This window comes from Hyperolius riggenbachi, chromosome 3 (assembly GCF_040937935.1).
Source record: "Hyperolius riggenbachi isolate aHypRig1 chromosome 3, aHypRig1.pri, whole genome shotgun sequence".
NCBI lineage: Eukaryota > Metazoa > Chordata > Amphibia > Anura > Hyperoliidae > Hyperolius > Hyperolius riggenbachi.
In genome coordinates, this window is record NC_090648.1 from 331,481,144 (window position 1) to 331,493,824 (window position 12,681).

General features: G+C 45.2%; 1 protein-coding gene across 9 annotated transcripts in view; it reads left to right on the top strand.

The window, feature by feature from the left end:
• PPFIA2 (PTPRF interacting protein alpha 2) overlaps window positions 1-12,681 on the top strand; it is a 409,727-nt gene that overhangs the window by 358,273 nt on the left and 38,773 nt on the right. For all 9 annotated transcript variants that reach the window (XM_068276855.1, XM_068276859.1, XM_068276856.1 and 6 more), the window contains one exon: window positions 904-1,001. In XM_068276855.1, the coding sequence (XP_068132956.1) occupies window positions 904-1,001 (98 nt within the window). The remainder of the gene's footprint in view (window positions 1-903; window positions 1,002-12,681) is intronic.

Below are 12,681 nucleotides of genomic sequence, written 5' to 3' on the forward strand. Positions count from 1 at the left end.
TCCCCTCCCACACTCTGTTCCTCTCTGATTGGTCAATATTTCTCATGCTGAGACAATGCACTCTAGAGCTCAGCTGGCTGGGAGTGTCTGAAGACTGGGAGGAGGGTGGGCAAAGTATGCACAGAGTAAGGGTGGAAATGTCAGGATTAGCTTCAAGATGGACAGGCAAAATGGAAAATCCTAAGAAGGATTTTCGTTTTTTTTTACCATAGAAAAATCACTAAAATCAAAATGTGGACAGTGCAATACATATGTTATGTAAGTAGAGCAAGTATTTATCTACTTATATATGTGTTTTTTTTCTGATATAGTATGGCTGACAGCTCCTCTTTAATGACTAACATTAGTCTAACACAAGTAAATACCTTATTTTTCCGATCATAAGATGCACCTGACCATAAGACGCACCTAGGTTTGGAGGGCAAAAACCAGGGGAAAAGAATATACTAAACCTGCTGCTTCTATGGTGCAGGGGCATCAGACCCGCCAATCACAGCCACCTACTGCTCCTTTGCTAACTGGTGCCATTGATCTCACGGGTGGAACCACAGCACCATCATTGGATACACTCCCTGCACTCGCTCAGTAGCCGTGACCAATGAGATGTCACTACTACTGAGCGAGTGCTGCAAGTGGCCCCAATGACGGTGCTGTGGTCCCACCCGCAGGACCATAGGAACCAGTTAGCAAAGGAGCAGTAGGTGGCTTTGATTGGCAGTCAAGCATTCAACATTATTAAAGGAGATTTGCATTCCTAGAAGTCTATAGGCTGAAGTTTCTTTTCTGTTTTTTTTTTTTCCTTATCAAATTTACATTCTTTTATTTTTCAATTGTTGCTTATTAGTCAGCGTTAATAAATGTGAGTCTTGATGTCATTTTCATAAAACCATTTTTACTCACCAGAACGAGCCTACAGTACGGAATTATGTGCTTAAAGAAGTTGAATTATGACAGAAAAGAGTTGGAAAGGCGAAGAGAAGTCAGCCAGCATGAAATAAAAGGTAAGCTCCATGTATTGTCTCGGTTTACCATGTACTGTGACTCATAGCTGAGCAATTCGTTAGGAAATGAGACGTCACTGCAGCCAAGCTCCATTATCTTGTATGACAGTTTTGGAGCATTGCTGCACTGCTTGTTCTGGCTTCCTTAGTATTTACATGCACCGTGTCACATACAGTTCCACTAAAGCCATACAGAGAGATTGGCGTTTTGTTTCTCCTTAAGATATTCTACATTTTTTTCAGCTACAGATAAATGCATGCAATGCAGACGTTTGCAGTGGTAATGTAAAAAGTAAAATGTTTGACTGGCAGTCAGTTTTATCCTTAAAAAAATCTGTTTATGATGCACTTTACCTTTTCATTCACTGGTATGTACCGTATATACTCGCATATAAGCCGACCCGCATATAAGCCGACCCCCCAACTTTTCCATGGAAAAACAGGGAAAAATGATTGACCCCCATATAAGCCGGGGGTAGGAAATGCTGGATTGGTGCAGGCCGCGTAATCCCCCCAGTGTGTCCCAGTATAGCTAGTATAGTGCCCAGTATGGGTATGTAGTGCCCCAGTATAGCTAGTATAGTGCCCAGTTTAGCTAGTATAGTGCCCAGTTTAGCCAGTATAGTGCCCAGTATAGGTAGGTAGTGCCCCAGTATGGCTAGTATAGTGCCCAGTTTAGCTAGTATAGTGCCCAGTTTAGCCAGTATAGTGCCCAGTTTAGGTAGGTAGTGCCCCAGTATAGCTAGTATAGTGCCCAGTATAGCTAGTATAGTGCCCAGTATAGCTAGTAGAGTGCCCAGTATAGCTAGTAGAGTGCCCCAGTATAGCTAGTAGAGTGCCCCAGTATAGCTAGTAGAGTGCCCCAGTATAGCTAGTAGAGTGCCCCAGTATAGCTAGTAGAGTGCCCCAGTATAGCTAGTAGAGTGCCCCAGTATAGCTAGTAGAGTGCCCCAGTATAGCTAGTAGAGTGCCCCAGTATAGCTAGTATAGTGCCCCAGTATAGCTAGTATAGTGCCCCAGTATAGCCAGTATAGTGCCCCAGTATAGCCAGTATAGTGCCCCAGTATAGCTAGTATAGTGCCTAGTTTAGCTAGTAAAGTGCCCAGTTTAGCTAGTATAGTTCCCAGTATAGCTAGTATAGTGCCCAGTATAGGTAGGTAGTGCCCCAGTATAGCTAGTATAGTGCCCAGGTTAGCTAGTATAGTGCCCAGTATAGCTAGTATAGTTCCCAGTATAGCTAGTATAGTGCCCAGTATAGGTAGGTAGTGCCCCAGTATAGGTAGGTAGTGCCCCAGTATAGCTAGTAAAGTGCCCAGGTTAGCTAGTATAGTGCCCAGTTTAGCTAGTATAGTACCCAGTATAGGTAGGTAGTGCCCCAGTATAGCTAGTATAGTACCTAGTATAGTGCCCCAGTATAGCTAGTATAGTGCCCAGTTTAGCTAATATAGTGCCCAGTTTAGGTAGGTAGTGCCCCAGTATAGCTAGTATAGTACCCAGTGTAGGTAGGTAGTGGCCGGTATAGTGCCCTGCTCCCCCCGCTGCTATTACCTGCAGCGGCTTCCTCGTCCCCGGCGGCGCTTCCTCTTCCCCGCTCTCATGCCTTTATGAAGAAATCACAGCAGCGCGCCCGGCGCTGCTGCTCTGATGATGCAGGGGGCAGGAAATAGCGCGGCTCCCTGTAGCGGCGATCTGCATCGCCGTTACCATGGGAACCGCTCTTTCCTGCCCCCTGCATCATCAGAGCAGCAGCGCCGGGCGCGCTGCTGTGATTTCTTCATAGAGGCATGAGAGCGGGGAAGAGGAAGCGCCGCCGGGGACGAGGAAGCCGCTGCCGAAACAAGTAATAGCAGCGGCGGGGGGAGCGGGCAGGGGGTAGCGGGGGCCGCGGACCATGGACCACCAGGGAAGACTCGCATACAAGCCGACCCCCCAACTTTTGACCCCCTTTTTGGGGGTCAAAAATTCGGCTTGTATGCGAGTATATACGGTATTCACTATTTAGAACATGCATATCCTTAAAGAGACTCAGAGACAAAAATATTAATAGATTTATACATACCTGGGGCTTCCTCCAGCCCCATCAGCATGGATCGCTCCCACGCCGCTGTCTCTATTGCCAGTTCCGTATCCAAATCATCGGCCAGTCGACGCAAGAGCAGTGCGCTCCCTCCGTATTGTGCATGTGTAAAGCAGGCGCCGGCGAGATTGAGGGAGTCCCTGCGCATGTGTACAACTGGCCGTGTCCAGCGGAAGTGACGGGACCCAGTACCGGCTGTAGAGGCAGAGGACGGAGACGTGGGAGTGATCCATGCGGATGGGGCTGGAGGAAGCCCCAAGTATATATATAAATCTGATAAATATCTATAAAATGACATCTGAAGTGAGAGGTATATGGAGGCTGACATATTAATTTTCTTTTAAGCAATACCAGTTGCCTGGCTAGCCTGCTGATCCTGTGCCTCAAATACTTTTAGCCATAGGCCCTGAACAAGCATGCAGCAAATCAGGTGTGTCTGCCATTCCTGTCAAATCTGACAAGAATAGCTGCATGCTTGTTTCTGGTGTGATTCAGCCACCACTACATCCAAATAGATCAGCAGGGCTGCCAGGCAATTGGTATTGTTTAAAGTCAATGTTACCCGACCTATAAAAACAAAAGTCAGATACTCACCTAAGGAGAGGGAAGGCTCTGAGGTCCTAATGAGACTTCCCTCTCCCCTCCCGTTGCCCGGTCCCCCTCAGGATCCCAATAGCAGTATTCGATCAGTTCGGTCAAATACTGCCACTTCCGCCGCCAAAGGGAGGTTTCGTAAGTCTTCGGGAGCACTTGGGCTCCCGAAGACGGGCCGCTCCGTTCTGCGCATGAGCCCTCTATGACGCACTCACGCGTGTGCAGTATGGAGCCGTCTGTCTTTGGGAGGAAGTCTTTCGGCTCCCGAAGACTTCCGAAGTCCCCCGCGGCGGGGGATTTGAACAGAGGATCCTGAGGGCACCGGGAGAGGAGAGGGAAGGCTCATTGGGACTCAGAGCCTTCCCTCTCCTTAGGTGAGTATCTGACTTTTGTTTTTATATGTCGGGTAACACTGGCTTTAAAAGGAACTAAATATGGCAGCCTCTGTCTATATACTTCTTGCTTCAGGTTCCCTTTAAATAATAGTAGTAATAAGAACATTAGCAGTCAACATGACATTTATCATAACTTTTGTAATTATGCCTTGTTCTTCATGTACAATACAGCCAGAGATTGCCGGCATATAGTCATGTAGGCTTTTTTTTTTTTTTTTTTGCACTCACCTATCTCAGTTTCACCCAAAACTTTTGTATGATTTTGCAGAGCTGATGTATGGGAATTGCGATTTTTGTCCCTTCCTATTATCCCTATAAAGTTTGCCAGCTGATAATATAAACTTAATATGTTGAATGGGTGTACTACATCAGTGTTAGTGATCCAATGCATTTACCTACTATCCCTTTTGTCATTTGTGGATTTTATAAATCAGGCAAACATCAGCCTCCATTGGGGAATTTAGGTGAAAATGACTTGTTTCCCCTGGAATGGTTGTACTTCTTCAAACTACCCTTTGCCATGTTGTTCTGCAAATTAAACAAAATTAAACAAAACAGATGGTTGTTATGGGCAAAAAGCACAAACATTCCCCACACATCAGGCCCTTGGCCACAGCTTCATCTTTCTCAAGATGATCTATATTGGGGATACTGAAGATCAGTGCCCAATGATCCTGCCCCAATATCCCATAACTAGAGGTGGAGAGAGTTGGCCAATAGGAGGAGGGCAAGAGGAGCCTCACTCCTAATAATATGCAACATAAGAGTAAGGACAAACGACTATTAGGCCTGGAACACACTGAACCATTTAAGACACGTTTTTGAAGCTCTGGCAATCACCGGCACTTTCAAAAACACTTTGCTAGTGTAAGTCTATGGTGTTGAGCACAATAGAGCACTTGCAATTTTGGAAATTACAAACGCAGGACATGCAGCATTTTGTGAGCATTTGGCCAATACATAGTATGAGTTACCCTAATCGCCTAAAAATACATCACAAATCACTACCAAAACACTGACACAAAGCGCCAGCACTAGCCATTGCGCTTTGTCAGGTTATGACTAAGGCTTGGGATGCACTAAAAATCACAAACGTCATGCTTTCACTGATATGTCTTACTACAGGATTTAGGCATCGTTCTCACATTTTTCTTTTTTCTTTAACTCCTTTTTGCAATTTAACTTATATTCGGTAAGCCTTTGTGATTATAGTATACACTGTATACCTTGGACCTCACAAACAACTAATCAAGATCCTGTAATTTCTCTCTTATGCTTCCCCCTCTTTTTTCCCTGTATAGTTAATAAAGCTAATTATCTGAAGTGATCTCCAGGGGTCCATGTAGATATTCTGCAGATGTACAAGGGCTGTAGTGCTTATTAGTTAAAGCACTTAGACAAGTTATTTTTAACTCGTCTTTAACTGTTCACTTCCCAGATAAGTTTACATAAATATAAGCAAAGTAGCTTTAATGGATCATCTGTCTGCTCTTAAAGTGAACCTGAACATATAAATAGCTTTTATTAAAGCATTCAGTGTTCTACTCTTAGGGCCTGAACACACAAATGTGCTTCTGTCTGCTTTTCAGCAATAGGTATCAGTCTATTAACATTGATATTTGCTAAAAACTGACAGAAGCACGTGTGTTCAGACCCTTAGGCCTTTTACAGTGGGACGTTAAAGTAGCACGTTATAAAAATGTATAACGCAGACTAACGCACAGTAATACAAAGTCTGTGCGACATTCACAGTACACACGTTGCGTTGTGTGTAACGTGTAGCAATATTTAGAAAGTGCTGCATGCTGTACGTTTAGCAATACATTTGCTGCGTTGTGTGTTGCACATGCTCAGTAAGGTTTTTTTCTTAAAATGTAACGCATGCGTTGTTTTCGTTCCATCAGTATGCAACGAAAACAGCGCACCAAGAGACACGTAACGCAGTGCAAAATAACATCTAATTTCATAACCTACATGCGCTGCGTTAGGGGCACGTTGTGCGACTTTAACGTCGCATCAAACGCAACGTTCCACTGTGAAAGAGTCCTTAATCAGTTTTATATGATAATTTTTTGTGACACCACCGCATGAGTTGGGCGCAGGGTGGTGTAGCTAGTAAAAATATCAGTACTTAAACCACTTTGAGACACTGTGTCTGTGGCCCTTTAAAGACCAGATTATTTTTTTCTCAAAAACTGGTAGTGATCGTGGTTATTAACTCACAATGATTACGGGGTCAGGAGCCAATTGGCTCCTGACCAAGATACAGAGCTCTGCTGTCAGTGTGGGGTTGGGTTGCAGCATTGCAGTATCGGTGTGAGCACAAACGTGGAAGTTGAAATCTACGCCCTGGCTGAGATAAGTGGACATAAACAGTACAGATGTGGCGAACGGTTCCCGAACCGTTCGCCGGCGAACATCTGTAAATCCCTGGGGCTTTTACTACTTCCGGGTCGCTCTGACCCGGAGTAGTACGCCTGTGCTGCCCGGCGGAGCGTGTCCTAGATCGCGCTCCTGTTGCCGGGCACTTTCTGCGCATGTGCGTGACGTCATGAGCGACGTCACGCTCATGCGCAGATAGTGCCCGGCAACTGGAGCGTGATCTAGGACGCGTTCCGCTGGGCAGCGCAGGCGTACTACTCCGGGTCAGAGCGACCCGGAAGTAGTAAAAGCCTCAGAGATGTTCGCCGGGCGAACAGTTCGCCACATCTCTAATAAACAGGGTGTAGATTTCAACTAGCCCAGTCCGGAAGAGGTTATATTACCAATATTGTATTATATACACAGCAATCTATTCACAAACAAACCCTCCCTTTCTAGTGCTTAAAACTAATACTGGTGCCCATCACAAGCCCAACGCACCACCTAGGTTCCTTATTACTGATAATTAGCACAGGGGACTAGGGACTACTAGTTAGACTTTCATTTAAAAAAAAAATTATGAGGGTGTTTTTACACCATATGAGTTTGCGCTACTTTTTAAAAATGTATGTATTTTCCGTGGGAAAACCAGCTGCAATGCACTTCTTAAAACCAGTATGTGCTTTCAAATTTGTGTGCCCATGTTTTTCATATAACCTTTTTTTTGGGGGGGGAAACAAATATAATTTAATATAATAGATGGCAGGGAAAAATTCAAACTTGCATACTAATGTGCACCAACATACAGAAACACCCATGTTAATAATGCAAGCTATAAACACTATCCTTTTCAAATATCCTCCCTTTTCAAATATCCTCCTTTCAAGTGGGGCTACCGACTTATGTATCGCTTCTCATAGAGTAAAAGGAAAGTAAAATAGTATATAAATATAACATTTGCATATTTTGCCACACTTTACAGCAGTCAAAAAAAAAACACAAGAAGGCCTATTTTTAAGTGAGATTTTTAACAGAGTTGAATCATAATGCACGTAACTTGAGAGTGACGTATACGATTGATAACAATTGCATAACCTTTTTGGATCTGAAGATCAAAAAGGGAAGAGAGAGACTGGAAACAAATGTGTATAGGAAAGAAACAGCTGGGAACACTTATTTGCACGGGCACAGTTTCCATCCCAAAACCCAAAAATGGGGGATCCCATATGGACAAATGGTAAGATTAAGGCGAAATTGTTCTGGCGACCATGATTTTGTAGAGGAAGTGGAGAAAATGAGTAATAGATTTAGAAAACGAGGATATCCTGAAGAAGTGCTAGAAAAGGCAAAAGATAGAGCTATGGAGTTAGACAGACCTCATTAAAAAGGAGAAAAAAATATGAGGTAGATGAAAAAGTGAGACTCATTACAAGATATGTTTCACATTGGCCTCAGTTGAAAGACATACTAAACAAGCACTGGTATTTGTTAGAAAGGGACCCGGTTCTTGCTAGAATTGTGGGCTCCTATCCAGCCATGACGGCGCGGAGAGCACCAAATTTGAAGGACGCATTAGTAAAAACTGAAGTTTATTCAAAATCCCAAGCCACCAATGTACAGAGTAGGGGTTTTATTGGCCCCAAACCAGTGGGAATGTACCCGTGCGGAAAGTGTACCTACTGTAAATTGGTTCATAAAACAAAAAAGTTTGAAAATGCAGCAGGAGACAAACAATAAGATATAAGAACTTATATAAACTGCAATACAGTGGGAGCCGTATACATGATAACGTGCCCGTGCGGCCTCAAATACATTGGCAAGACAGGTAGATTACTGAAAAAACGCATAGGGGAACACATAGCCAACATAAAAGGTGCAGATGAAGATAGCCCCCTGGGAACTCACTTTGCTGTGTTCCACAATAGTGATCCGAGTCTATTGAGATTTAAAGGCATAGTGAAACCCAAACAGAGCCTAAGAGGGGGTGATTATGATAGGTTGCTATACCAGGTAGAAAGCAGGTGGATATATACCCTAGGCACTTTATATCCTGGAGGGCTAAACACAGACTTAAATCTGGCGGTGTTTTTGCCAGATTAAATTCTATATGATCTTGCCTTGTTTAGTAGGAGCAGAGGGTTACGTTGCCATGGATGTAATCTTACAGCAGCTTTATGCTAATTTCCACTAATATTATCACTTTAAGTAGTTGGGACATTGGTGTTGCAAGAAAAATAGGTTGCACCAATGCCGAAATATATGTTGTGATATGGGTGGAGGTATGCATGTTGGTTGCATCTGGACTACATAGGATAGCAGTGGATGGATAAAATCCTGTTCAAAAAATGCTCAAAAAACGCTTACAAATGCTCAAAAAATGCTCAATAAATGTTCAAAAAATGCTCAAAATATGCTCAAAAAATGCTCCAAAGATGCTCTAAAAAAACGCTTTAAAAATGTTCTCAAACTGCTTTAAAAATGCTTTAAAAATGCCATAAAATAGGATCTAGAAATGACCGAAAAATGCTCTAATAACGCTTCAAAAATGATTAAAATAGGATCAAGAAATGTTGAGAGAACGATATATGAATGATCAAATAAGGGTCTAGAAACGATTGTTCAAAGTCGGGTAAGAAGCAATAATGACGAAGGACTGTGTATCAGGGTCCCTGTAAAAAGGAAAGTGTTAAAATGAAAAAGTGGCTGACTCCTCCCCTGGGCGTAGGCGTTTCCGTAAGGAAGAGAGAGAGAAAAAAAATGCACTACGAGATAAAAGGGCTGGGCGATGTTCCTCTGTCACATCCACAGCAGATGCACTGAGGAAGCCCGCGTGACGACTAGTGGGCGTAACGCGTATGCGAGGCGTGGTACATGCCGCTGGAAGAGAGCGTGTGACGCTATGTACCCCTCCACCAGCACATAGATTTAGCAAGTCTGGCCGGTCAGAGAAGACTACCCCTCAACTCGTGGAGTATCATTCAGTGATGGCAGAGGAAGCCGCGGGACGCCGCGGACACAAGTCTACAAGCGCTGAGATGATCTTATAAGAGACGAGACGTGATATGAGGTGGTGAGTGCTGCTGAGCAGCATTGGAATAAGCATCATATAAGGACTATGCATAATTAAGAAAGCTCAAGGGAGCCCTAACCATGCTGTGTGAGTGCAGCCCATTGTAGAGGAAGGTGTAGTCCATGGACATTAGTATTTCCGTGGAAGATTAAAGCAATATATGGAACTGTGATGCGGAAATTATACTGACTAGATCTCAAACAGAATTCCATTGATAAATGCGATGCTGCAAAGAAAACTAGATAGATCTTGAATTGCTATTCAAACTGAGCATTTTTTGTGCTGACCAGGCCATAATTTGCATGTGCATGTGTTGGTGTGAATGGGGAGCGCTCCAATCCAATATAGGCATTGTTTTTAGGGGGGTAGGGGTTGTTTATTGCGGGGTTTGTATACTGAATTAATAAATTGTGAAGCATTGTGAGAAATTGGTTCCCTTGTTTTGTTGTTAAGGATATTGGCACCCTTTGCTCTACCTAAAGGGGTAAATGCACATTAACCACCCTGGTGGTATTGACGAGCTCAGCTCGTCCAGGAAAAACTTGCTGAAAGCGGTATTGACGAGCTGAGCTCGTCAATACTGCCAGGGAGATTTATTGTTTCTCTGCCCCGCCGGCTGCACTTTTCCCTCATCAGAGGGATTCCCCAGGATGGCTGGATGCCTGTCAGCACGCTGTGGGTAGCGATCTGTGCTACCCACAGCGTGCAGAACTAGCATCCAGCCACCCTGGGGAATCCCTGTGCAGCCATCGGAGCAGAGAATGTGCTCAGCAGCATGCGGGATTCCCCTTCTGTGCTGCGGGTGGCTGGTGCGGGGATCCCCTCTGTGGGGGGGGGGGGGTCCCCTGCTGTGCTGCGGGTGGCTGGTGCGGGGATCCCCTCTGTGCGGGGGGAGGGTGTCCCCTTCTGTGCTGGCTGGTAGTGGCCGGTACCGGCGGGGATCCTCTCTGTGGGGAGGGGGGGGGGGCATCCCCGTAATTTGCGTGCGGGTGACCCTGTAGTGTGTGTGGGGGGGGGGCGGGTATCCCCCCTATGGGGCGAGTCTTGGCCGGTCGGGGACACCCCCTTCTGTGCGGGGGGGGGGAGGTGGGTATCCCCTTCTATGAGAGCTGTGGGTGGCCTTTCCCTCCTCCCTCTCTGTCCCCCGTGCCCTCCTCACCCCCGATCCTGTGTCCCCCCCCCCATCCCGTGTCTCCCCCCTGTCAGTCAAAAGCCCTGCTTTACTCACCTGAGGGCTTTCTCCTGCGCTGGCCGAGATGCACACCCTCCATCTCCATCGCCGAAGTCCCGGTCTCTGTAATTACAGTACGTGGCTTGGTGACGTCACCAAGCCGCGTACAGTAATTACAGAGAACACGAGACTTCGCGATGGAGGAGGAAGTGCGCCGCTTCCGCCGCAGGAGCAAGCCCTCAGGTGAGTAGATCAGGGCTTCTGACGGGGGAGACACGGGATTGGGGGGGGGGGGGGGGCACGGGGGATCGGAAGGGATGGGGGGAAGAGGAGGGAGAGGCCACCCACAGCCCTCATAGATGGGGACACCCACCTCCCCCCACAACAGAAGGGGGTGTCCCCGACAGACCATGACTAGCCCCCATAGAAGGGGATATCCCCCACACACACAGAAGGGCCACCCAGCCACCTGCACGCACAGTATGGGGATCCCCCCCCCCCCACAGAGGGGATCCCCACCGGCCACTACCAGCCAGCACAGAAGGGGAGCCCCCCCACAGAAGGGACACCCGGCCAGAGTCAGGGGGCAATGGGGGGGGTGGGGGGGCAGAGGCACCCGCAAACCTGGCTCCCTATACATATGACTCCCTACACCTGGCTGCACATCTGTCTCCTATACACCTGGCTGCACATCTGTCTCCTATACACCTGGCTGCACATCTGTCTCCTATACACCTGGCTGCACATCTGTCTCCTATACACCTGGCTGCACATCTGTCTCCTATACACCTGGCTGCACATCTGTCTCCTATACACCTGGCTGCACATCTGTCTCCTATACACCTGGCTGCACATCTGTCTCCTATACACCTGGCAAACATCTGTCTCCTATACACCTGGCAAACATCTGTCTCCTATATACCTGGCAAAACATCTGGCTAAACTATTCCTGGCTAATACATCTGGCTAACTATACATCTGGCTAACTATACCTGGCTATACATCTGGCTAACTATACCTGGCTATACATCTGGCTAACTATACCTGGCTATACATCTGGGTCTTATACTCACCATTGGCATGCTGATCCCTCGTCGCGTACCTCTGATAGCTTCCCCGGTGCCTTCTTCCATGTCCCTTGGCGGATTTTGCTTCTCCCTTGGAGATCACATGTCCCCCGTCGATCGGCGTTGATGGAACCAGTGTCACACAGCATCATCAAAATCTCGCAGCAAACACTTTTTTTTTTAAATTTAATTCAATACAATAACCTGTATTGAATTCAATACAAAAAAAAAAGATTGCAAAAAAAAAAATTGGTTGAAAATTATGGGAAATTAATTGAACCACTTTTTGCACGGAAATCCTGGGGAAATAGAACGCCAGGGTGGCTACATAACCTGTTCTCCATAATTTAATATGGTCCCCGTGTTTTTCATATAACCTTTTCTTTTTTTTTTGGGGGGGGGGGGGGGGGGGGACAAATATAATTTAATATAATAGATGGCAGGGAAAAATTCAAACTTGTATACTAATGTGCACCAACATACAGAAACACCCATGTTAATAATGCAAGCTATAAACACCACCCTTTTCAAATATCCTCCCTTTTCAAATATCCTCCTTTCAAGTGGGGCTACCGACTTATGTATCGCTTCTCATGGGGTAAAAGGAAAGTAAAATAGTATATAAATATAACATTTGCATATTTTGCCACACTTTACAGCAGTCAAAAAAAAAAAAAAACCCCAAGAAGGGCATATTTTTAAAATGGGTTATTTCTGAATTTTTCTGGTCTTTGTGTTTATAAAACTATTTTCAATGTGAGTGGCACTTTCGCATTACTGCAAAGATACAATTTTTTGCATCCCTTTAGTGATGTTAACCACATTTTATAGCATGATTTTTCTATATATATATATATATATATATATATATATATATATATATATATATATATATATATATATATATATATATATATATATATACACACACATTTGTGTCAGTGA